Genomic DNA, 27,783 nt, shown 5'->3' with positions numbered 1-27,783 from the left:
AAGTATATAAGTTGCATGTTGGTCTCATTTGTAGTCTTAATACAGTGCATTATATTTGTACTAGCCAAAGAAAGAACTACAGCACCACAGAATCACAATAAAAAACATTGTATAGCGCTGGGGAGCATTTCAATGAGCATTATAGGAAACGTACGACCTGTTTAAAATGATTTAAGACCTAAAACACAATACCTCAGCAAATTTCAGACTATTTGACCCTTATTTGGATTCGCTTTTTTTGAGGTGTCCATCGCATTTTTTGGGTCCTTGGCCCTTTTTTCCATTACTACCGGATTCACCACTAACATCAATTTATTACCACTAGTTTTACATTTAAAAAAAATAATTCATGGTCAATAAATCTCATATATATGTATATATTATACAATACAATATCATACAATTATGAGTTAAAAAAAGATGAAATTATGGATTATTTCGACAAATAGTTGGATAATCCCAGACTCTCAAAGTTTATACAGGATACTGTTTAGAAACCATTTCATTGTTTTTTTCAACTGCTATAAAATTTAATAAAACACCCCAAATTCAATGAAAGTAGTGAACTGATCATTTTACTTGCGAAGAGCGTTGTATGGAAACATCTATGTTATTTGTAGGTTATTTGCTTAAAGGAAACCCATATTTCCTACTGGTTAAGGCCTAAAATTTAGATTTTGAAATTTTTAAGACTTTTTTTTTTTTGACTTTTTAAGACCCTGCGGAAAACACTGGCTGCTGCTAGTGTGTGTTTCAGTTTGGGTAAACAGACAGCGGCGCAGACAGCCAGGCCTGCGTGTACACACAGCTTGTACAGCTGTGTGTACACTGTCCAGCTGTTCAGCGCTCACACCTCCGCCCTCGCCCGTTTCAGACGCAGTGAAGCGGTGAAGCTGTCTCAGCACAGTTATGACAATATTTTTACAGTAAAAACAAAAGAACATGACTCAAGTTATGTAAGTTATTCGCTGTTTAATTTATGACTCCAATGATTCTCATTTTCTGTTTCAATGCATACAGTATATTTGAATTACTAGCAACATTCTATGACAAGCAAATCTAGGCTGAGATTATCCTACATCAGCTTTTGATAACTGATAACACTCGGCAACAAGATTCTTTTTTATCTTACATAAAGTTGGATGTCAAAGGCGGGGGCATTTAGTATTCCATCTGTTATCTCAGGCAGTGATGGAGGAGGGACTTATTACCAGTGGTGGAACAAGTATTCAGATCCTTTACTTCAGTAAAAGTACTAACACCACACTGTAAAATTACAAGTAAAAGTCCTGCATTGAAAATGTTACTTAAGTAAAAGTATGTAAGTATCATCAGGAAAATGTACTTAAAGTATTAAAAGTAAAAGTACTCAATGCAAAAAAATCCTCACATTTTAGAAACTGGAAATCAAAAAAGCATTCAAAACCGTCATATGCGTTCAAAGCGCCAAAAACAAATTCTATGTTTAATCCTCTAATCATCTCAGCTGGACTTGTTATATTGTTGGGGAGTTTAATTTATAATAAAACCTCATATTTTGTAAACTACATGTGCATGCAAAAATCTTAAAGTGTAAAATAACTAGTAACTAAAGCTGTCAGATGAAAGTAGTGGAGTCAAAAGTCCAATATTTCTCTCTGATATGTAGTGGAGTAGAAGTAGAAAGTGGCATGAAAAGAGAAAGACTCAAGTAAAGTACAAGTACCTCAAATGTGTACTTAAGTACAGTACTTGAGTAAGTGTACTCAGTTACATTCCACCCCTGGCACCCTGTTTTGTTTGTATCGTGCACATGCTTCAGGACCATACAGTCAATGTTCAGGACACACATGCATGCAACATACATTGTTGCTAATGGTTTCCACTATTCTACTGACAGTAGGCATCGGTAACACGCTAAGAAACACAGCAATGTGCCGACAAGGGCGGAGAAGAAGTCTACAAGCTAGCAAACATGGATCTAAAGGATGCAAAAAAAGCAGCTTTGCAAATGTTGTATGAGGAAGGAAATGCATTTATCCCATTGAAGGATACACATAATAAGGGCTGGCCTGTAAACACGGTCAGTATATAGCTGGCAGGGACGGACTGGGGCTAAAAAACTGCCCTGGACTTTCTCCCAAATAGGCACACCATCCGGCCATTCGCCCCTAGCCGTGCGCGACAGACACTAGCCAGGATGTCCTGATACTATTTATATGTCCCAGCAGGCCTATCAGCATCTTGCCTGTACTTAGTAAACTTTTAGAAAAAATTGTGTCTGTGCAAATTCAAGACTATCTTTCTATAAATGGTTTAACATCTATGTTCCAACATGCATATAGAGCTGGTCACTCTACTGGTACCGCTATGTTACAAATGTCTGATAGCTGGCTTACATCAATTGACCGGTAAGTGCTTGTGGGCACAGTTATGCTAGATTTAAGTGCTGCTTTTGATGTAATCGGTAAACTTATTTGTTATGGTTTTAAACACTCAGCTATTTTGTGGTTAAGAAGTTACCTGTCCGGTAGATCACAGAGAGTATATTACAATGGCTCTTTTTCAAACAGCAAGGCATTAGACTGTGGTGTTCCACAGGGGAGTTGCCTTGGACCTCTCCTTTTTGCAGTTTTCACCAATGATCTGCCACTTGCTATTGGGAAAGCAAGTGTAACAATGTATGCAGATGATTCTACCCTCCATTATGCTGCATCCACATGCTATGAGCTTAATCAGGTTCTATCTAGTGAGCTCAACATCATACTTAATTGGATAATATCAAACAGTCTGTATGATATTTGGCTCTAAACATAAATTAGCACATGGGCCTGAATTGAATCTTGTAGTTGCAGGCCAATCTATAAAACAAGTAAATAAAGTTAAGCTTCTAGGACTACGGCTTGATATTGCATTGTCGTGGTCAGATCACATTGATTATATAGTTACTAAGATGGGAAGAGCAGTTGCCACCACAAGGAAATGCTCACCATTTCTATCCTCTTCCTTACTAAGGCAAATTGTTTGCTCTTTAGTTCTCTGCCACTTGGATTATTGCTCAGTAATCTGGTCATCTGCTTCAAAAACCCTACTTAGAAAACTTCAAGTAGCACAAAACAAAGCAGTCAGACTTGTTCTGACGTGCAATTCTAGGTCCAATGTTGTTAAAATGCGTCTTAAATGGTTGAGTGTTGAAAAAAGACTATTGGCCAATGTGCTTACTTTGTTGCACTCTGTTATTCAAACTCAGACACCATCATTTATTTTTGATAGCATAATTTACAGTTCAGATATCCATACTTATTTAACAAGAGGAGCCAGTAGGGGGCAGATGACTTTACCTTTACCAAAATCCAATAACTTGAAAAAAACTTTCATTTATAGAGCAAGTTCTTTGTGGAATAAAATCCAAGTAACATTCGTTTTATTACAGGAAAGGTATATTTTAAAAAGAAAGTCAAATCTTACTTTCATTTAAATTATTTATCTTGAGGTTTCTGATTGTGTGGGGAAAGAAATATCAGATTTCGTCTATTTCAATGTGAACTACTTTAATGTTTGCCATGTAACATACTGTAATATATAACTTTGTTTTCAAGATATTTCTCTATTTGCTTGGTTTGTTATTGTTTTCATTTAATTGTAATTGTAATTTTTCTTCTTTGTTATTTAGTTTTGTAATCAGATATTGTGGTATTTTGTTTATTTTAATTTTTTTTTAATTTTCAGTATATGTTATGAAATGTTTTAATATTGTCTGATTAAATGTTGTTTTGGACCAAAGGAAGACTAGCTGGTTGTCTAGGCGTCAGCTAATGGGGATCCTTATAATAAATACAAATACAAATACTATGCCACAATACTGTAGCCTATCAGACAAGGTATTCACAGCAAGTCATCAACATCTCAAAACCAATGATGATAATTGGGGTTGTGTTTATTAATGAAGCCTCAGCCTTCAAATAAAAACAAGAAATGTACAATGCCATTACATCTGCATTGAAAATAAAATACAAATAATGAAATGTCACTGGCTACAGAAACCCCAAATTACACAAAGTTGTAATTATAAAACAGTACAGAGTATTACTGACAACACTTTCAGAGATAAAGTGCTTGCTGTACCTGACGTGGGGATTGGATATACCAAAACTACACTGAGAGTGTTAGTTACTATATACTATAACTTATAACTATTCAAATATATATATATATATATATATATATATATATATATATATATATATATATATGTATTAGGGGTGGTACGGTTCATGAAAAAACATCCGAACCGCTCGGTCCGCTTGTCTCGGTTCGGAGCGTGTGTGTGCCGCACGGTTCGACACATGCGCAGTGTAGCCTCGTGGCCGTCAGGTGCCCGTATGTGACCTCAGACAGTGTGTTTCCCTTTCGCGCAAAAGAAGAGGTGTGGACAAGTTACCAACAAAATGTACAGCGAAAGACTGTCCTGCCAACCTGTATACTTTTTAACATCAATGTACTGTAACGTTTTTTCACTCTAAAGTCACTGAAGAGGCTGCTGCTTAGATCCTGTCGGCTCTCTGCAGCGGGCAGGGCTGCTCAGTTCTCCCCGCGACTGACGCACGCACACACACACACACACACACACACGCACACACAAACGCACACGGTGGATGCAGGAAAAAACGGAAATGAGACGCAGGCTACAGGAGGACCTGACAGCTATGCCCGTTATTGTAAGTGCAATGATAAGTCCAATAAGTACTTTATCAAACGGTGTGACTGTGTGTCCCAGGCCAGTCCAGGATAGGAAATTAACTAACAATGTAAACGTATTCTGACTTATTCAAAAGACGGAGCTTTAAGAGTTCCTCTCTTTTTCTTTTAAAGGATACATTTTAGTAAGAGCTACACTGAAGTTGGCAGTTTGATAAATGCAAGTTATTTCAATTGATATTCTGTAATATTTCAATCTTCACGTGCTAAAAAGGCACCTACGTTCCTGTAGATGACAATACACGTTCTCCTTTTTTTTGCCAAATAAATGAAAAGCTTGTTGAAATCATCAATGTCTTCCCTCTTGCCTTATCAAAATCTTACCTAGCTTTCCTCAGAGATGGTCATAAAAATGGGCTTAAAGTCAAGTCAAATTCAGTTTGTGCATGATTACATGATATAACTATATAATTATTTAATACTGTATCCTACATTGTGGATAATTAAGCTATATATCATATGCTGAAGTATATTTCTGGAGTGTTAAAGATTAAAAGAAAAAATAACAAGAACCGTACAGAACCGAAAACCGTGACCCTAAAACCGTGATACGAACCAAACCGTGGGTTTTGTGAACCGTACCACCCCTAATGTACTTTATATGCTCTAATATAGTTTACTATTGTGGAACTGGCAAAGACCTGGTGGTATAAAACCACCAGGTCTTTGCCAGTTCCACAATAGTAAACGCAAATATGAAAGACAAGGAAAAACTGCACTCTGATGGAAGACAGACAGAAAGTGCAAGCTAGGATTCTTTGGTTAAATTCTTGGTTAAATGTGGTGAATTATTTAGCCCCCCTTCCCTGTTTGTTAGCACGTTTAGAGTGGTACCAATGCATGCCTGATGTTTTCCCGTTTAATTCAATACCATAGTCTTCATCCTAGCAGCAAAAGTGAGCTCACTACAACCTCTCATATACAAACAAGCGTTTAACGTTTCAAATGAACCTAACAGAAATTATTAAACACGTTAAGTTCGACAGCACTAAATGGCACGATCATTTTCATAATCATGATGCACACCCATGTTGATAGCTGACTATGCAATTCGCTAAGATAGGGATAAAGGCAGCCTATTATAATGTGTCCTGCTCCTGGCACTTACCAGTACCTATTGTTGATGTGAAATTAACTCTGCTGTCTCTCCTCTTTGAATATTTCCCATCCACCTTTCTCCCTAGTAGGCCTACTCTTCTTCCTCAGTTATTTTTTTTTTTACACGTAGCATATAAGTGATTGTATTAGCACCTCCTGCTGTTGGCTGGTAATATCGCTTTTTTAGACTTTTTTTGTGTGTGCCGTCGGTTGGACAGATTGTCAGTCCGTCCCTGATAGCTGGAAAAAAATGTATTTATTTTTTCTCTATAATTTCACTTTAAAACAGTTTACCACATTATTGATGATTATTTATCTAAAATCTCATTGTAAATTTTCTTTTGTGAAAGCACCAATTGTCAACCCTATGATGTCGTTTCAATATCGACATTGATGTATTTGGTCAAAACTATTGTGATATCTGATTTTCTCCATATCGCCCAGCCCTACACATAATGTGTTTTAAACATAACTTTTGTTTGTGTATAAAAAAAAACTCCACAGGGCACCTTTAAGCTTAAACAGGATCATTGAAAATAATAATGGATTTAATCCTGCCCCCTCTCAGTCAATTAGTCCAGTCAACCGTCCATTTTGGTCTTAGCCAACTAAGATTTCTTCTGTCCATTAGTCGTTTTTTTGAAAATCCTTTTTCATACTGAATGACTCATATTGAAGAAACTTATATGCACATCTGTGGTAAAAACAAGCTTTAGATTGGTGCTTTTGCACGATTGTTTGTGGAGAAAGTCAGTTTTACAGAACTGTCGATTAAATCGACAAATTCATTAGACGACAAAATAATTTTTCCTTTAGTCGAGGACGTAGGGCCCTATTTTAACGATCTGAGCGCACGGCGTGAAGCGCCTGGCGCAGGTGCTTTTAGGGCGTGTCCAAATCCACTTGCCATCCACTGCTAGAAAAAAGGGTCTGTGCGCCAGGCGCATGGTTCTAAAGGGTTGTCCTTAGTGTCTTCATTAATCAGAGGTGTGTTTTGGGCGTAACATGCAATCAACCAATCAGAGATCATCTCCCATTCCCTTTAAAAGCCAGGTGCGTTTTGACCTCGGAGCATTGCTGTTATGATGGAGGATTTGCACCGTAATATTTTTATTTGTAATCTTTTGCATGTTTGTGTGCTGCTGTGTGTCCCTGTGTGTGTAACAAGCATAGTGTGCGCACACTGTGCATAAGCCTGTTAAAATAACAATGAAATGCTGCGTGACTGACTTTAGACCAGGTTTTTGTTGGTCAATGGCGCGATCACTTCCTGCTGCCTCAAGATAGCAATATGCCCAGAATGCACCTGAACACACCTCCCTGTAAGACCAGCACGCCCAGAATGCACCTGAACACACCTCCCTGTAAGACCAGCATGCCCAGAATGCGCCTGAACACACCTCCCTGTAAGACCAGCAGAATGCACCTGAACACACCTCTCTGTAAGACCAGCACGCCCAGAATGCACCTGAACACACCTCCCTGTAAGACCAGCAGAATGCACCTGAACACACCTCCCTGTAAGACCAGCACGCCCAGAATGCACCTGAACACACCTCCCTGTAAGACCAGCACGCCCAGAATGCGCCTGAACACACCTCCCTGTAAGACCAGCAGAATGCACCTGAACACACCTCCCTGTAAGACCAGCACGCCCAGAATGCACCTGAACACACCTCCCTGTAAGACCAGCACGCCCATGGGCCACAGATGGGCGCAGGCGCATTTGCTATTTAAACAACGTGGGCGCTGGATGGGACATGGCGTCGGTCTTAAACTAGCAAAGAGACTTTGCTAGTTTTGCGCTGCACCGGGTGCAAGATAGGGCCCTTAGTGTAGTTTTGCTGCCTGCACCAGGGTTTTGACTCTCCACTGTAGTTTGCACTCTAACTTTGCCCGCTCATGAAGAAAACAATGCAACTCTTCCCAGGAAGCACAGGTTTTGCCTGTTTAATATCATAATATTATACAAAGCTGATGTTGAACTTTTTTTTCTCCTCAAAAAAGACATGCAGTGCATTCTTTGAAATGTAAATATCACCCATGCTAATTATGGACATCATGCAGGCTTCTGACTGCAGCATTGTGTAACCATTACTTAAGTGGAACAGACAGAGAAAACAACGGCATTTCATAAAAACCTGCTCCATTTTAGCGCTGTGGTAGCTTGCAGCCCTTGGCGACGGCACTTTATTGTTGCTGTCAGACCAAAGTCATTGTGCTGTGGCACAGGAGCACGGGGATAATAAAAGGCACCTACACTGCGATTTTCCCCGTAATAACAAAAAAGAGGTCAGATAGGCTAAAACAACAGTAGAAAAGCTCCTACTTTAAAATGAAAAATGCTGCTATTACTAGATATTGGATGAACAATCTGCCAAATACAGCAGATGAGAATGCTCAGGTTGTAATTTGGCTCATACATATTTAATGAAGATCAGGGATCATTCACTCAGAGTGGTAACTGATCACATGTTGTAACAAAACACTGTAATTGTGTGTAAGGGAACAAAAGGTGAGGTGAGTGAGGAGACATTTAGGCAACAGCATACACAAACCTGCAAGAAGGTAAATACACATACACACCAACATATACAAAAGGCAGAGAGGCATTGTGACCCTAACCCTACAGCCTTTCACAACAAACACTCCACACCACACCATTTAACTCAGCCCAGCATATATATCACTCAGGCTTGCCTGTGGGACAGCCTAGAGTTGCTCTTGAGGGTGTGTCTGGCTGGCAGCGTGCCAGGACAACATGAGAGAGGCACAGAAAAAAACAAAAAAAACAAAGGTAAGTAAAGATGCTGGAGTGGATGCGTACCTCACTGAGAACTCCTCCGTGTGATCTGGATGCTGCTGCTGCTGCTGCTGCTGGTCCAGAGCGGCTGGGTCCGGCCGAGCCGGGGAGTGGATGTGCCACGGCACCCAGGCCGAAGTGTCTCTCTCCCAGGCCGGGGAGTCTGCCCTGGTCGCACTGCGCTCTGATTCGGTCGAGGAGCTGGGTGAGCTCCATCCCTGTGCCATCCTCCTCCTCCTCCCCTCCTGCTGCTGCTGATGCTGCTGCTGATGCTGCGGCCGTCGCTAACACAGCATCACAGGAGCCGGCACGCTGCAGCTGCAAAGCCCGGGCTGCCTGCAAACACCCAATCAGATGGAACAAGAGGGGGAGGGAGGGGGAAAGAGAGAGAGAGAGAGAGAGAGAGAGAGAGAGAGAGAGAGAGAGAGGGGGTGAGAAGAGAAGGATGATGTAAAGAGTGAGAAGAGAAAAACAAGACAAAGAGGAAGATGAAACGTGTTTGTATATGGATAGGTGAATCAATGCATAGGAGAAAAAGAGGGTTGGGGTTAGAGCGATGTGTGTGTGTGTGTGTGTGTGTGTGTGTGTGTGTGTGTGTGTGTACGAGTGTGTGTGGAAAAAGAGAGCTGTGAGTCGGTCAACGCAATGCAGAGGCCAGAGAGAAAGAAAGAAAAGTAGAGACAGTTATTGAGACCTACAGTACAGTACATGCGTGCAGATGTGTATGTGAGCACGAGTGTGTGTCTGTTCGCAGGAAAAGACGCCTGAAGTGAGGGAGGGAAGTATTAGTCAGCAGGAATGAGAAAATGAAGAGGAGGAAAAGAGGAGGGGGCCGATGAGGTCAGAGTAAAGGGACGAGGGATTGTTAGATGCTGTGAACACGCACACGCACGCACGCACACACACACTCTGCTGAATTATTTTTATCCTTGGTGGGGACAAAATGTATCCCACCCCTCAGATCAATGCTACTTCAACCAATAGACCATATATTACATACTGTACTTAAAATAGAAGTATTTTAAAATAAGTAAAGCGCTGTAACGTGAGACAACAGATGACGTTGCGATCGTATTGAAAGGGGGATGTAATTCTTGCATGTTTCGTTTCGTTGTGCATGAGACTATGTGTCCGCATGAGGAGGTTCAGGGTGGATAAAGGGTATGCTGTAGTGTGAGACTGTGCTTACAGATGGGAAAACACCATCGAAAAGAAAGATAGACAGGCGCAGTGACACGGGCAGACAGATGAGTTGGACGGGAAAAAGAAGGAAAGAAAAAGATGTCATGGCAAGCATTCGCAGGCAGCACATTCAGTGACCTGAAACTCCTGGTGCATCGACTGCAGATCTGTCATGGAGTGGCGAATGTCTGCCTGCAGCGTCACGCTGCTCTGGTCTGCATTCCTCTTTGACTCCCGGAGCAGAGCCACCTGTTGCTCCAGACGCCTGGTGTTCCTCTCCTCCGTCTCACACCTATCACGGGATGGGATGTCAACAGCCAAGGCTATTCATTGAGCCCCACCGTGTGTTTACTGTAGATCATTTAACCATGGCATACGTCAATCACATAAAAACCTTGCATAAACACAGAGAGGATAGGGCGAAATGGCCAGAGAAAATACATGTATTCAAATAGAGTCCAACAGATCAAAGCAAAGTGGAAAGTTTTTTTTTTATTACCCTGAAATATTGACACATATAATTGACTGGTTTTTTTTTTTAGCTGAAAGATCCCATTTTGGTGCACGGGAGTAAAAGGCTGTTGCAGAAATCATAACTACATAGTAAAGGTATAAAAAAGACATTGACATCATGGAAGTGTGTCATAGACAGCGTTACAGAGTCTTGGAGACACACTCAGCTAGTCAGGAGACACATCCAGTGGAGCTATAAATAGAACAGGTGTATGTTTTTCAAGCCGCAGCAGCGTGTCATCACTGTCCTTCAGGGGTTAATGGCTGACAGCGGATGGATGGTATGTGTGTGTGTTTGTGTGTGTGTGTGTGTGTTGAGGGTGGTGTGGAGGCTCGGTGTCACTCTGCATCAATACACATGTGAAAGTGCCGACGCGGCACAAAGCCCGGCCTGGATTTGTATGCAGGTTGGCTCACAGGAGCGGGAACCGGCCTGAGTTAGATAACAGAGAAGTGGAAAAGCATTGCAGCAGGTCTTTAGCCATTTATGTTACACCTGTGCTTAGTATGTTGGGATGCTTTCATGGGCCAGAAATGATAATCCCACATGTTCTCCTAGCATGTACCTATTAAGATTAAAAAAAAAAATAAAAAAAAAATAAACTGTAATTTTCCCCTCTGTACCTGATCACTTTGGAGTGTAATATGTTTATGAGATGCAATCTCATGCCTAATATGCTTATCAATAGGCCCTAGGCTGTATTGATTGAGGAGAGGAGGGTTAGAGATTTCAGGAAAACTACAGCTGACCTGGCCTGGACGGCAGCAGCTCTGGATTTCATGCTGTCAGACTGTAATGCCAGCTGGGCATTCTCCATCAGAAGGTTACCAACCTGACAAAAATAAATACAAAAATAGATCAAAGGAAGTGCAAAAACAATACGTTTTTCTACAGCTGTCAGAATGACTTGTAAGTGGGTCTAGGCTGAGGCATTTGGGTGAGGTCTGCCATAATAGAGAAGTAAAATACTTTTGTTTGGTTTTGAATAGTGACTGTTTTATGAGCAGCTAGTGATATTTTGAACTGTCTGTCCTACATCAGTGCATGCAGATACTAGGGGTGTGAATCTTCACTGGTCTCACGATTCCATTCGCTTATGATGATCCTGTCGATTTAAATCCATTGAATATTATTATATATTACTACACGTTTGTTTTCATCAACAAATTCAAGCAGTCAGATATATATGAACTCCCCTTTTAACTGTATCTGCTCTCAAAAAAAGAGAATTCCTGAATGTAGCGGAGTCTGAACACAGCAGGCAAAAGGCAAAAACCAAAAAAAAGCAGCGACCGTAAAATCAACAAGCAACATCAGTAGGCTATAATCGATTATGGTCTGTCACTGCAACGATGCAGAATGGTCCAGGTCCGCATCACGATGCATCGATGCAATGATTCATTTAAACACCCCTAGCAGATACTGTACTTTGATCTTGAATTGAGATTTCAAACATTATGCCCTGTATTATTATTATTATTATTAATATTATTGTTTTATTTTCCACTACCACCTATATGTTGTACTCTACATACCGGTAATAAACCAATAGGCCTTTTTCACAGTAGACATTTTGACATTTGTCATTGTATGAAACAGCACAAATGGAGGAATAACCGTTATATCAGCGATGTGTAGTGAGAACTGTGTATCTCCTTTTTATACAGTACAATAGTTTTGATGCTCTTCCATGAAATACAACATTTTTGTCCTGTAATAAATGACTTGGTGACTATTCTATTGTGCATATAGGCTAATGACAAACAGCACATTCAGCACATACGTACATTTCCCGTTTAGGTTTTTGTCTGCAGATGATTTGGTTTGTCCGGATGGTTTCGGGGGTGTCCTGAGGCTCTGGGGGCTGTGAGGTGAGGGAGCTGAGGGGGGTGTCCTGAGGTTCTGGGGAGGCTGTGAGGTGAGGGAGCTGAGGGGGGTGTCCTGAGGTTCTGGGGAGGCTGTGAGGTGAGGGAGCTGAGGGGGGTGTCCTGAGGTTCTGGGGGGGCTGTGAGGTGAGGGAGCTGAGGGGGGTGTCCTGAGGTTCTGGGGGGGCTGTGAGGTGAGGGAGCTGAGGGGGGTGTCCTGAGGTTCTGGGAGGCTGTGAGGTGAGGGAGCTGAGGGGGTGTGCTTGAGGTTCTGGGGGGCTGTGAGGTGAGGGAGCTGAGGGGGTGTTCTGAGGTTCTGGGGGGCTGTGAGGTTTGGGAGCTGGGAGGGGGTGTCGTTGGTGAGGGAGGTGAGCAGCAGTGACTTGGGTGTACTGTTTGTTGGGTGTGTTTTTTTGTGGTGGGGGGGGGGGAGTTTTTTTTTTTTTTTTTGGTGTAAGAAGTGCTTTAGTGGAAACTATGGGGGTCGCTTGTTTTCAGGTGGTTGTAGAATTTGAGTGATCTTTTTTCACTTGTAATTTGGAGGGGATAACGGCCTAGTTCTGCTCTGCAGGCGTTATTTGGGATGTGTCTTGGTAGGTGTAGAAGGTCTCTACAAAATTCTACATGGAATTTCTCAATTGGATGATTGTCCCAGTCAGTAAATTTTAAATGTCTACTGAGCGGGCCCCATATTTTGCTGCAATATAGAGCAATGGGTTCTATTACTGATTTAAATATTTTTAACCAAATTTTAATTGGAATGTCTGTTTTGATTTTTCTTTTAATTGCATAAAATGCTCTTCTTGATTTGTCTCTCAGCTCATTCACACCAATTTGAAAACTACCTGATGAACTAATATTGAGACCTAAATATGTGTAGTTTTTCACATGTTCTAATTGAACTGTATTTAGATAGAATTGATGTTTACTGTAATGGAAAATCTGTATTTTGGTTTTGTTTAGGTTGACAGTCAGAGCCCAGGTCTGACAGAAACTGTGAAGGAGGTCCAGGTGTTGTTGAAGGCCTTCTTTTGTAGAGGACAGCAGGACTAGATCATCAGCATATAACAAACATTTGATGTCAGTATCTCCCAGAGTGATACTAGGGGATGTAGAAAGTTCCAGATTTTTTTGCCAATTCATTTATATAAATGTTGAACAGAGTCGGAGACAGGCAGCATCCCTGTTTCACTCCACGTTCTTGGGGAAAGAAATGTGTTTGTTGGTGGCCAATTTTAACTAAACATTTGGTGTTTGTATAAATAGATTTTATGATATCATATGTTTTTCCTCCAATACCCATTTCAATCAATTTATAGAAAAGACCATCATGCCAAATTGAATCAAATGCTTTTTTAAAGTCTACAAAACATGAAAAGATTTTCCTTTGTTCTGGTTTAATTGTTTGTCAATGAGGGTGTGGAGAGTAAAGATGTGGTCTGAAGTTCGATATTTTGGGAGAAATCCAATTTGACTTTTGCTCAGGATATTGTGTTCACTCTCTCTCTCCCTGTCTCTCCCTGTCTCTCCCTCTCTCTCCCTCTCTCTCCCTGTCTCTCTCTCCTCCCTCTCTCTCTCTCTCCCCCCCCCTCCCTGTCTCTCTCTCTCCCTCTCTCCCTCTCTCTCTCTCCTCCCTCTCTCTCTCTCTCTCTCTCTCTCCGCTCTCTCCCTGTCTCTCTCTCTCTCTCTCCCTGTCTCTCTCTCTCTCTCTCTCTCCCCGTGGGGACGAAAATCAAGCTGCTCCCTCTAGAGGTCTGGATGCAGCGTTTTTTTTGTTGCATTTGTTTTCGGGATTTGTGTGCTTTTCATTTTTCATCGTTTCTATATTTGCAACGCGTTGATGTATTTGGTTGTGTTGTATGTATTTGCAGCTGTTTATTAAATGCTGCGCAGGTGTTTTGTCCATGTGTTTTTTTTATGTCGCGGGGCGTTTGCCCCTGTCGGCCACCATACCATCAACTGTAGGTAATATTATCACTATGGATAAGTAGGGCTGGGGACCAAATTCGATACTTTTTAGGCACCGACCGAATTGCCTCCTTAGTATCAAGTATCAAAAAATGCCTCGTTATTCAAAACCCAATTTAAATAACTAAGGAGTAAATCTCGTCAGCGTCAGTAAGCCAATCAGCATGCAGCATGCTTCTACCAAGATCTATTAATGTTTCTAAAACTCTACGTTACACAGAGACCGGGCTCACGTAGTAGGAGCTGAAAAATAAATCAAAAGATTTGTGCCATAATGTGTAATGTTGTAATTTCTTTTTGTTTTATAAAATTTAGGAAACGGTATCGAAAGTCACGGTATTGGTATTGGTACCAGTACCGGTACCGGTATCGGTCTCGAAATACTGTACAACCCCACATAAAAAATCCAAACTATCCCTTTAAAGGGAGGCACAGATTTCCAGGAATAGGTCATTTGAGTCATTTTGGAATGTGGAAAGCCAAACTAGAGCCAGAACCAAAAGCAACATAAAAATATATGTACTATGTCATATTTTGGTAATAAAGTAAACTCTTTTTGCATTAAGATCATGCATATCATCAGCTTGTCACATGGCACTACCAGTGGCTAAATTGTACAGAGGCCTGTGTTAAAATGACCAAAATGTACAACTCTTTCCAGTTTCATTTAAATATAAGTTTTTAGGCCAAAAGGCAGTCTGGACAAAAGTATTCTTAAAAATAAATGGAGGCTCCTTGACTTTTATCCCACACAGAGATGTTAACACACCCTTACTTCCCTTTGTTTTCTTAGGATTGTAACATCTTTCAGAACAAGACACACCCATGGTAAAGGAAAGCCAAAGATAACATGGAATAATACATACCATTTATACTGTAAACATACACCAGTTTTTATGTACATATTCCATTACACCACCCCATTTAGCCCCACTTATACAGTTTATGAGTGAATCAGTACACTGACAGGATCTCTAATTAATGTCTTACTGTCGTAATTAGTAATTAGATTACGCATCATTAAGTCTGCTGTAAATAAGATAACACAAAGCAGATCTCAAGATCCCAAGAAGATCCATAGCAAAGTAATCCTACACGTTAACGTGAAAGCTTTCCCTGGGTAACTGAACAATGAAACTAGCAGAGTTTGCGCTGGGGCCTGTCATAGTCATGGAAACATCAGCCACACTTTGGAGACGAGCTGGGTGACAAGAGTTATTAAAGTGTTATTAATGCAGAAAGTGACGTTAGCACCAGGGAGCGGTTCAAACCCTCAAGTCATGTCATGTGAGATCACCATACCGGTAAGAGTTAATGCTCTAAGTGGAATGGCCTTTAAAGTGTTAAAGAGTTCGGCATTCTTTCTGTGTGTGACAGCGGGCGTTCTTGCTGCGTCTCTCTGGCTCCGATCCAGGAGTCATGACACACATATGTGCTTCTAATCCTCGGCAACACGTTTGCTCGTTGTGAGGGTTACCTTACATCACATGTCTTACATTTTGGTAAGAAATGTTTCTTTTAGCTTGATGACAAATCATTTTCAGTATCCAGTTGGCTTTGGAAAGAGTTTTAGATATCAAGAAGAGGTTGCTGGAGTAAAAACATAAAAACGTATCAATAATCAAAATCCATGTTTAGCCACCATACACCGTCAGCCCGCGAGCCCTCGTATCACGTTCCAACAACAACTTCATTAGTGTTAAAGAGTTATTGTTACATAGTGGTTTTTAATCAATGAAAGACAACACACGGCCAACACCAATGTTGCACCCCCAGGGGCGTGACTTTGGGTTCAACATTAGGGGGGGCTGAGATCTCCAACTATCTAGGGAGGTCCTGGAACATGTCTGCATGTATTGACAAAAGCGACAGAAACGTCGAAGAATTTTTCGAAGAAAAAAAACCCATAAAAAAAGAGACAACAAGTTGAAAGAAGTTGAAAAAAAGTGGTAAAAATGTCTAAAGGCGACAAATGTCGGAAAAAGCAACAATAAAAAAAAAAAAGATACTCAAAAAGTGACAAAAACGTCGAAAAAATGTTGAAAGAAAGCAACAAAAACATCCCCAAAAAATTAGGAAAAAGCCCAGTTTTGATTATTGGGGGGGTTGTAACCCTATCCCGCCTGTAAATTACACCTATGTGCACCCCTGCCCTTAATCCACTTTACCCAGCCTTTGAAGTGAACATGTATTTGAGGCTGTTCACGTGATGTTGCATGCACTTGAAGGCAACAGTAGTAATCGGCCGTGTCTCTGTTTTGACTGCAGTCTTTGCTGTTTGATTAGACACACCTGCTCCTGTTGTCTGCCAGCCAATATGGCCTTGAGCTGAAGTAATGGAGCATAATCATTAAACCTGAGTGGAAATATACTGTAGCAAATCTAAAACACTGACATGTCTTTGTCTGGCAAACGGCTGTCCCAACACAAACAGCTGTTTCCAACATTGTTTATTAGTCCAAGTGATTTCAAATAATCACCATCATCAAAAAAATCTCAACAAACAAACAGAGTCTGACCTGGACACGCAGCTCCTTAACGGTCTGTTCCTGCTGGGACCAGTCCCGGGAGCGTGAGGCGCTCCTGACGCCCCAGTCGGCTATCTGAGCCTCCAGCTGCTGGTTGGCCTCCTGCAGCCTGTTCACCTGCTCCAGGAAGCCCTTCAAGCGGGCATTCAGACCCCACATGGTGTGACTGGAGTCCTGCAGCAAGTCCATGGAGACCTGAGAGAGCGCACACACAATTTCTTTACAGACACACGCAACGTGGCGCTGACATTTCCATACAGTCAAATGGCACCGCCAATTTTGCCTACGACTGACAGACTTCTGTTTCTCTCAGAGTTCATACACACTCATGCAAAGTTATAAATTTAACAGCAAACAGTTCGCCACCCATATTTAGACCACACGCTGCCAGAGGCGTTAACAAGGTAAATGTTTACCCAGTGATACTCACCCTATCGCAACGTGGCCTTCCACGAATAGGTGTAGCAACAAGGCAGCAAAAGTCCCTGAGTCTGTTCTCCTGGTCACACTGAGCTGATCCGCCACTCCCCACAGCTTAGCCACATTCCTCTACAGTGATCTGGTCAACACTTTCTCCTTCCCACTGTGTCCCGGGTCATAAGCAGCAGGCCCCTGAGACAGAGCAGGCAGGCTGCCGTTAGCCTGCCAGCATCACCGCTCGCGTGTCAGTCTGTAGTCTTCAGGGTCAGCCGACGACAGGGATGTTCCTCCCTGTCTCACCTCACCCCCCACTAGGCAGCATGTGGGAGAGGGGAGAGCAGCGGGGTAAGCACTGGACACAGTGCTTACATCACCAGCACTCGGGGGCCCTTTGTCCTCTCTGATCCAGGATTACTGAGCTGCTTTCAAACAGGCAGCAACACAATCTGTGGAGGGAATGTTCAGGGAGACACAGTGACATGTTTGTGTTTGAGTGGAGCTTTAATAAGAGGTTACAAATACATAATTAATGTGAAATGTGTGTCCCTATACTCTGCTCTGAAGTCAAGTAATACACACTGTGTAAAGACTTACCTCTTGCTCAATAACAGTCTAAGTGGCTGATTTTAGAACAACTGAGTATGTCTGTCTGGGCCAAAGATTTCATCTACTAAATTCTTCAATATTTCCTTGGACACAATTGTCCACAGATATGCCACAACTACAGCCTAGTGTTTCAGCAGAGGCACAGTATGGCTTTAGTGCCTCTGGATTTGTTGTATATTTTCATAGCTACCTTGTACAGATGCCAGCAGATGGCATCGCCATATACATCAATATGTACAGAAAATATATATATATTTTTTTAAAGATGATTTTTTGGGGGGCTTTTCCCTTTATTATACAGTGACAGTGGATAGACATGAAAGGAGGAGAGAGATGGGGGATGACAAGCAGCAAAGGGCAGCAGGTTGGATTCTAACCCGCGCCACTGCAGGACTCAGCCAACATGGGGTGAATGCTCTTACTGGGTGAGCTGGAGGCCACCCCCAGAACATATTTAAGGTGTTATAATAAGATATATGTTTGGTTAAGCTAGGGGCATGGTTTAAAGATTCCAATTTATGTTGATGTTTAAAGGCACAAGTTGTGATCCAAATGTAAACAAAGGGTTCGACCTACTATCACAAAAAACACAGTGCAGAGGATAACGCTATAAAACAACTAAATTTACATCGCTGATGCATCCTGATGCCGCTAGACTATGTAACTTGCTGAACTGCCACAGCGCTACACGTAGAACTCACAGGCTAAATGCTAAAATGGTCCGGTCACATCAAAAAGTGGCACAGCGATGTGACGTCTATTTGTGTGTCTTTGTGAAAAAGAAGTGGTGCAAGACGTGGTGCTCTGGTTTATTGGCATTTCTTTAAACCAATCACAATCGTCTTGGGCGGTGCTAAGTGCCGGATGGAGCCCCGGTGCCTCTGCAAAATAGCCTCTGCAACAGAAAACTCAGATTGGACAGATAGTCTAGCTAGCTGTCTGGGTTTACCCTGCAGAGATCTGAGGAGCAGTCCTCACAAATCCACCAGAGGTTAGAATGGCAACACAAAGAAAGCCCAAGGTAACGGACATCCGACCGAAAAGAGGGACATCCGGTGGAATTTCGGGCGGCACCGGAGCAATCCCGGAAGTGGAAAGTCGTGGATATAGACTAAGTCAGAATAGCTCTCCAAGCTACCAACCATATGCTACTCCTCAAAGACTGTAAAAACAATGGACGTAGCATTAGTGACGTCACCCATTGGTTTGTGTAGTGCTGCTTTGAAGCCAGCAGTTTGCCTTTTGGCCGTCGCCATCTTGGTATTTTGGAGCCAGTAGCGACTCTATTTGGACAACAGGGCGGCGCTGGGGAGGATGACGTGGCTAAACCACTGTTGGGTATGGTTTGAATGGCGCTGAGCTAAGCTACGTAAAACGCTAAAAATTTATTTTTAACCGGCTGACATAAGTCATCCAAACTGGGGGACCTCCGGATACAACTAAACAGCACAAAAAAAGTAGTAAATTTTTTTGTACATTTTTGCTGTATCTGAGGATTTGCTAATCAGATGACTTAAAAAATGGTAAAGAAGCCTGCCTTGCTAACAGGCAGGATTATTAATACTGTACAGGACTGAGCCTGCACTTCTATCTGCTACAACCACTGTACAAATATTGTCTCTTTCTAGACTTTTATTCTTTGTGCAGAAAAAGGACAGAGGAGGAGCAGCCAGCTGACGTTCTCATGTGGTTTTCCTGACAGTTTTGCTGACAGTCAGGCTTGTGGTTTTTACCCCTGATTGATTGATTGATTGACAGAGAAAGAGTGAGAGATAAAGACAGAGAGGGAAATGTCCATTATAGCACAGTAAAGCAGGGAAATGTGTGGGAAGAGGGCAAACTGTTAATGTACATTTTAATAATTAAACACACACACCAGAGATTCTCACACGTCAAGTCACAAGTCTCTCGTGGTTATAATGAGTGTTGTATAATCTGCAAAACAAACAAATGCTATTTCATCATTTCATAACATCTAGGGAACGACATGATCTAGTCAACCTCTTGCAGGTTGTGGCTAAAGCAAGAAGCAAGCTAACGTTAGATGGCCTGAGCTGAACATGTTTCCTAACCTATCAGGATGCTTTTTCTGATGCCTGATAAAGTCAGATGTGGTTGAGCCAGAGTCCTTTATCTTGATCCCACATATTTTGCATTCAGCGCTACTTTTGTTTGGACCTCGTTGTATGATTTTTTTTTTAAAAGCCAAAGCTTCTGATGAATGGCACAGCACAGTTTGTTGTCCTCTTTCACATGTGGCCGCGCAGCAGATACGTTACATGTGTTACATGTGACGTAAGTAGGTTATAGGTAGGGTTGGGTACCTCGTAACGTCGGTACTACCGAGGACCGACTCACGTTAAATCAAACGGTGCCAAATTTCAGTACCTGAGAGCGCGTAAGCGCGAGCATATCTGGATGCTGATGCTCCGACACAGACACAGACACATAAACACAGACACAGACACATAAACACAGACACAGACACACACAGACACAGACAGACACAGACACATAAACACAGACACAGACACACACAGACACAGACATATACACACAGACACAGACACATAAACACATAAACACATACACAGACACATAAACACATACACAGACACATAAACACATAAACACAGACACAGACACATAAACACATACACAGACACATAAACACAGACACAGACACACACAGACACAGACATATACACACAGACACAGACACATAAACACATAAACACATACACAGACACATAAACACATACACAGACACATAAACACATACACAGACACATAAACACAGACACAGACACACACAGACAGACACAGACAGACACACACACAGACACACAAACACACACACACACACACACACACACACACACACACACACACACACACACACACACACACACACCAACCCGGTTTTGATTTATTAATTTGTGTACAGGTCACGATTTTGACGTTTATTTCGTGTACACGCCACGAATTTTGAACGTGTACAGGTCACGATTTTCGAACCTGCTCTGGGGGACGCAACAACGGGGAAATGAGGCGCCACGCGCTGGCCACAACAACGGGACGGGCCGCCACTCGCGGGACGCGATCCCCGGGCGCAGGGGCACACAACAATGGGGAAATGAAACGCCACAATAACGGGACGGTTGTGGTTAGGAAAAGAAGAACGGGGAAAGGAACCGTCACACGCGGTACACGCCGACAACAGCGGGACGGGTGTGGTTAGGAAGAGAATAACGAGGAAAGGAACTGCAACACGCGGGACACGATCGCCCATCTCCGGGGTGTCCTGTGTTGTTTGACACATGCACCACCCTGACCAACCTCTCTACGCCGACTTTTATGGCGTTATATATGTGTCACATTCCTGAGCGAGTAATTGTATGTTTTGAGCGCAGAGAACTATATTTTGCAAGCACATTACATTACATTTTGAACAGAAATTAACACTCGCAAAAAATAAGTTAGTTTGAGTAAACAAAAACCTATTTCGGGCACAATAAATGTATTTGCATGTCTTTCTCTGCTCTGCGAGGTAAAAGCTGCTGCGCCCGGTCCTGTCTCCCTTGCTCTCAACCTCTTTTCTCTGCGCGCAACTCTAGACACCCGCGGCTCAGATTTTCACAGCGTTACATTGCGGTGCCACAAAACCAACCAATCGCAGAATCAAAAGGTCAATTCTGATTGGCTGTTCGTCTCCAATTACATCGCAATATCAGGAAACAAAAATCTAGGAGGAACCGTCTTTTCAGTCAACACTTGTTGGACGCAATAACCGTCGACAGTGGAATTGTTCGACTAATGTAATGTTACTGGATTAAAACACATTTTCGTCAGTATTTTGTATTATTGACATAGCTATATCACAGAAATGTCTTAATATTTGTGTACGTAATTATAATGCCGTTGTTTTGTTTGACTCATATCTCCTTATGTTTGACTCATCCTTCACAAGCAATCTAGCTAGCTCACACACAGCAGCCGACATGTCATCTGAACAGGCCTCGCAGCACTGTAACTAGCTAAGTTAGGTCTCGCAATGCGAGACTGAACAGCAGTAGGCCTGTCACACTATAGCCACATGTAAGTAGTTTTTAATACTTTGGTTACATTACCGTATTTTATTAACCTGAATTATGTTGCTATATTAGCTTGCGAATGAGCTATCCGTTGCTAATGCTAATTTATCTCAAAAAGCAGAAACGTTAGCTAACTACTGCCAAGATATGATTTCACGAGAGACCAGAGAGGTGTTATAAGACTCGTCAAGTGTTGTCATCTGTCTTAAAATGAAATCATATCTTGGCAGTAACGTTCGTTAGCTACTGCTTTTTGACATAAATAAGCTAGCTAGCTAACGTTAGCAACGGATAGCTACTTTGCAAGTCAATTGAACCAACCTTAAAGAATTAAGGTTAATAAAACACCACATCGATGTAACCAGTATTACAAACTTCTTTTAAGTGGCTGTATTGTGACATTTTAGGTTTGTTCAGATGAATATGTTGGATGCATAGACTGTATCCATGCTGGGCTAGCTAATGTTAGATTTCTTGTGAAGGATGATGTTAGTCACACACGGAGATATGTAATTCAAAAAACGGTGTTGTGATTAACACAACTATTAAGGCATGTCTGTAATATACCGGTCGGTCAATAATATAAAATACTGTGGATCAGTGCTTTCCAACCCTTCTGGTATTAGGTTCCCCCACATCCCTGTCATATCAACTCACATACCCACCCAGTCAATTCCCAATGTGTTCACACTATCCTATTAAAGTGAATATTCTTACATTTTCATGCATTTGAACTATAGACATTTAGGTTGGTTTGGTCAGAAATTCTACTAGCTTGGCCTTTTACTTGAAGTGTGGTTAATGTTTTAAAAGTCATACATTACTTTTAACTAATCATTTAAACTGTTAGCTAAGTCAGTAGGCCACTTTTAGCTTTTTATTTCTACCATTGATTACTTCGCTATATGTTTAAACAATATAATAACAATAATTAAATTATTTTGATTAGTTAAGCTGCTCCACAATCTTTCCAAGTACCCACTAGCTACAGCAGAGATACCCCTTGCTGGGGAATCACTGCAGGTGTTGTGTCAAAAACTGTTTCCCTGTAGATATGTCTTTCCTGCTACTTGCGATCTAATTGGAGACGAACAGCCAATCAGAATTGACCTTTTGATTCTGCGATTGGTTGGTTTTGTGGCACACTTGTAACGCTGTGAAAATCTGAGCGAGCGTGTCTAGAGTTGAGCGCGCAGAGAGAAGAGGTTGAGAGCAAGGGAGACAGGACCGGAGCGCAGCAGCTTTTACCTGCGAGCAGAGAAAGACATGCAAATACATTTATTGTGCCCGAAATAGGTTTTTGTTTACTCAAACTAAATTATTTTTTGCGAGTGTTAATTTCTGTTCAAAATGTAATGTAATGTGCTTGCAAAATATAGTTCTCTGCGCTCAAAACATACAATTACTCGCTCAGGAATGTGACACATATATAACGCCATAGGACATTGGCCTTATCAGTACTACTCGCTACCTTCATCGTTCTGTGATCACGAAATTAGCTTCCCATTGAAATACAATGCTTTAAAATTCGTAATCACCACACGAAAAAACTACATTCACATGTCCTGTCACTGACTTAATAGATTCAATAACGTAACCATATAACGAACTACAATGAGACCGGGCTGCACACACACACACACACACACACACACACACACACACACACACACACACACACACACACACACACACACACACACACACACACACACACACACACAGGTGCAGATTGGGGCGAAGCTACGTCGCCTCTGCACTTTGTTTAAATTACAGTGAGTCATGGTCCGGTAAAGCGGCTGTGTGAAAAAGTGTGGTTACACTCACGCGGACAGGGTTTGCTTTATATAATATAATATATTATATTATGTAATGGTGACCCGAAAACGGCCGTGGTGCGGTTACACTTCCTCTGCGACAGGCAGGCACAGCAGTGTTTTCTATGCCCTGGTGACAGACTGACAGGCTGAGGTTGTAGGGCAAGGCAACTTCATTTCTATAGCACATGTCAGCAACATGCAATTCAAAGTAATTTGCATTAAACATTAAAGAGCAGTTAAAAAGAGATAGAAAATAAAAACAAAGACTGTCCACAAGTCCCGCATCTCGAGTTCGAGTTCAATGTCTTTTGATGACGAGTCTCAAGTCATGTCTTAAGTCACTGTGTGTACGACTTAAGTGCGACACATGCACGCACACACACACAAACACACACACGCACACACACACATGCACACACACACACACACACACACAGACACACACACACATATATACACACACACACACACACAAAGAATGCTGACTAGCCAAACAGTGCCAGTCAGCACTGCTGGGACACTTACCGTCATCACACTCCCACACCCTCTCAGCAAGGTGGCCACCTGTTGGCAAGAGAGCAGCAATGTTGATAATAATGATGATGATAATGATGACTAACTACGTTGTTAGTTAAAATCCAGGAAAAACATCACCTGTCAGGGCGTTGCAGGTACGTCTGTTCTCATTTCTGCGGTGATTGCAAACAGGGAATGCCACCGAGCCTGTTTTTAGATGTCATGTTGCTCCCACAAAGATCCAAGAACTCTCTCTGTCTCTCTGTCGCACGACATTCTTGGGAGTGTTTGTCCAGGGGAATCGCGTAACTGAGGGCTACAGGAAAAAGCAGGTAGTGACTTGTTAGTCGAATTTCGGGAACCGAGGTGGAGGTTTCAGAGGCGGACACTGTGTACAAGAGGAGGAAACGAAAACACGTCAGCCACAGATTTCGGGTTTTCCACTGAAAAGTCTTAAGAGCTCCCTCATGTACCTGACCTCTGTGACTCTACATTCCTCTGCCTCCGTTCCCTGCAAGGGTGGGCGCTTAGGAGCTCTTTGATCGTGTCTTATGTTATCCCTCATTTTCTGTACAAGGACCCTTTTAGGTGTTTGCCAGAAAGAATGAAAAGAAACACCCGTTATAAAAACATACAATAGCTTTGATCCATTCTCTAACAATTATAAAAACAAACTCAGTGCCAGAAGGGTTTTGTCTGTACATGATATCATTACGCAAGTCTTTTTGACTTGAAGGTATTGTAGTTTAAATCCAAAACCGCAGAAGGGATTATCTTCACATAATCTCTTTACCAGACTTTGCTGTAGGGGCTATGTTCAGCTAAAGCATGTTTTATGAGCGTTTGCTTGCTGTGTAGTAGTATTGTAAGAGACAGACACCGCAATAACAGTTGGTTTTAAGAATACCACATCACTCAACCTGCGACCCACATGACTAATTAGTGCCGTTCAAATGCTCACTCAAGCGTACATTATCTATGCTTCTACTGAAAATATCATTACAATCATTGCACTAACCATTTAAATGTGTAACAGGAAAGGCTCGTAGTGACTAACCCGCAGGAAATCAGCCAACTTCAGGGTTCTCAGGCCCTGAACTTTGCTGTTTTGACTCAGTGTCAGCCTAATTTTGTTGCGTAAATTTTGTGTTGCAAAAAAAGCTATTAAAAACTGGACCAGCATCAAACGGCAGACGAATGCCAGTGAATAGCTTCAGCGTTGCCAAACATTTTCAATGGAAAGTAGCTAAAGCCTACTCCAATAGTCACTAAACGTTGCTGGACTGCGTCACACGCTAATTGCATTTTAATGACATCATAACATGCATACACAATACAATTCATAACATGAAGTCACACTAAACTTAACTGACTGACTAGATTTAACAGCTATTTTTAAAGATGCTATAATCTCATCAATATAAATCTAAATCTACCTCTAATTTCAAACCCTTTTTAATGAAGACTGTTGTCTAGACTGTGGAATTGAAGTATCATGAAGAGAGAGGATCCAGACCCTGGAATAAACTCACTCTTGTGTATTTTGAGAAAAATAAAACTTAATTAGTTGAAAAAAAAAGAGTGAAAAAATAGTGAATTTGGACTTTCATTCATCAGGTGGCTAGAGACACAAGTCCAAATAAATGCTAATGTTGCTCTGTGTCTGCTGAATGTGTAAACTGGCAACTGTTTGCAAATATATTTGCCATATCAACTTTAAAGGTGATAATATGTCAGTGTGTTTACTGAGACCCAGGACTTATTGCCACAGATCAGACAAATGCCATGGTATAGAGCGGACGACGACACAGCAAGTTATGTAACTATCCTTAGCTGGGTTGTTGCTGCAGTTGCTGCTGTGAAACTGACATGCAGAGAGAACAATACGCACACCGGCACTGGAATTGTTTAGTTTTTTTTATTTGTAAAAAATGTGTATATGTGTCTATGTGTATTGTATTTGGATATACAATTTGTTTAAAATGAAAACAAGTGAAACTAATAATAAATGTGATGTTTTATTTAGCAAAATTACATTGTGTTGTTCTATTGTGAACCCACAACTGTCGAAGAGTTCACTATCCTATCCAATAGTTTTTATATTTCTAAGCAGATTTTCTATGTTGTATTCTGATAAAAAAAAAAAAAAAAAAAGACGGTGACGGTGACGGCCAAAATACCAAAAACACGGCTTGCAAAACGGGAGTTCATAAATCAATGGGTGACGTCACGGTGCCCGTGTCCCCTTATTTTATACAGTCTATGGCACAGACACAGAACGGATTCGAATCGCTGACTGCACCAAACCGTACACACCTCAGACTTTAATGCTAATCATACCATTAGTGGTTGCCGTCCAGACACACCTTGACGTGATTCCATACATTTCTTAGTCTAGAAGTCAAACGTGGCATACAGATGAAAGGAACACCTTTGAAGGTGTTTTATGACTACATAATGAAGGGAACTGAAGGGTACGCCTCAATTCACATGCATGACCCAGGCAGGCTGGCTCTTCCTGACTGACTTGAAAGGTCGGCGGAAAATGAATGGCCATCAGAAATGCTGCTTTGCACCGTCCCACACTGGTTCTTACACAATAATGAGCCACAGCGGGACAAAGCAACAGAAAAAGTTTACATATTCCGCTTTGGCTGGAAAGGATAAATTAGGCAGATTTTTACACATTAACAACAGGGTTAACAACCTGAGGAAACGCAATTACAATTACATTAAAGTCAGTATCAATACATGTTTGCATTATAATAAGTAAATAAAAAGTACAGTGACAGGGCCTGAAAAAGAATTATCCTCGTCATAAACTGTTTTGCAATGCACCTCAGGGTTACAAAGTACTTACTTATCACCCAAAACAATTACAATAGGAGTGCCACACTTAGCTGTCATTTAGTGCTATGCAGAACAAGGATGGGCAAATATTTTAAAGAGCCGAACAAGTCCAGGCCGTGTACTTGATGCTGTGCTGGAGGTTAGTGGGGTCAGCAGAGGGGCTGGTAGATAGGGTGTGGGTATGTCTGGGTAGGTAGCACCCTTCTTTGTTCGATCTCACCTGCCAGCGTGTGATAACGTGACAACATAATGAACCCAAATGACCACATCAGAAAGGCCTCTCATTATCATGGCATTCTGCGCCAGCATGTGTAGAGCGCTACAGGGACCTGAGCTGCGCTTGAGCCATGCTCAATGTGCGGAATGTAACTAATGTTACTTAAGAACTGTACTTAAGTACAAGTTTGAGGTATTTGTACTTTACAAATTTACCTTTACTTGAGTCTTTTTCTTTTCCTGCCACTTTCTACTTGTACTCCGCTACATTTCAGAGAGAAATATTGTACTTTTTACTCCACTACATTACTATGACAGCGTAAGTTACTAGTTACTTTCCACATTAGGATTTGTGCACACAAAACACATGTAGTTTATGATATAACATGATGAACCCAAATTACCACGTCAGAAAGGCCTCTCATTATCATACGGTGGCCGGGAAGTGCAATGCAACATTACAAAGAATGAAACACTTTTACATTTTGGAAAACAAATTTACATTTTGGAAAACAAAATAACATTTTAGAAAACAAATTTACATTTTAGAAAACAAAATAACATTT

General features: G+C 41.6%; 1 protein-coding gene across 2 annotated transcripts in view; it reads right to left on the bottom strand.

Annotated features, from left to right (window-relative positions):
• krt222 (keratin 222) overlaps positions 1 to 24,570 on the bottom strand; it is a 36,251-nt gene extending 11,681 nt beyond the window's left edge. The window contains exons 1-8 of one of the 2 annotated variants that reach the window (XM_039797908.1): positions 24,290 to 24,570; positions 24,161 to 24,199; positions 19,598 to 19,656; positions 17,126 to 17,561; positions 16,687 to 16,890; positions 11,084 to 11,166; positions 9,959 to 10,112; positions 8,663 to 8,974 (exon numbers count right to left, since the gene is read on the bottom strand). In XM_039797908.1, coding sequence (XP_039653842.1) covers positions 8,663 to 8,974; positions 9,959 to 10,112; positions 11,084 to 11,166; positions 16,687 to 16,884 — 747 coding nt within the window. In that variant the 5' untranslated portion in view covers positions 16,885 to 16,890; positions 17,126 to 17,561; positions 19,598 to 19,656; positions 24,161 to 24,199; positions 24,290 to 24,570. The remainder of the gene's footprint in view (positions 1 to 8,662; positions 8,975 to 9,958; positions 10,113 to 11,083; positions 11,167 to 16,686; positions 16,891 to 17,125; positions 17,562 to 19,597; positions 19,657 to 24,160; positions 24,200 to 24,289) is intronic. The other variant, XM_039797901.1, reaches the window with a different exon arrangement.
• Between the last annotated feature and the right edge of the window lie 3,213 nt (positions 24,571 to 27,783).

The sequence above is a fragment of the Perca fluviatilis genome, chromosome 1 (genome assembly GCF_010015445.1).
Source record: "Perca fluviatilis chromosome 1, GENO_Pfluv_1.0, whole genome shotgun sequence".
Lineage (NCBI taxonomy): Eukaryota > Metazoa > Chordata > Actinopteri > Perciformes > Percidae > Perca > Perca fluviatilis.
Note: the sequence above shows the minus strand (reverse complement) of the source record. Positions and strands in the feature narration are given on the sequence as shown.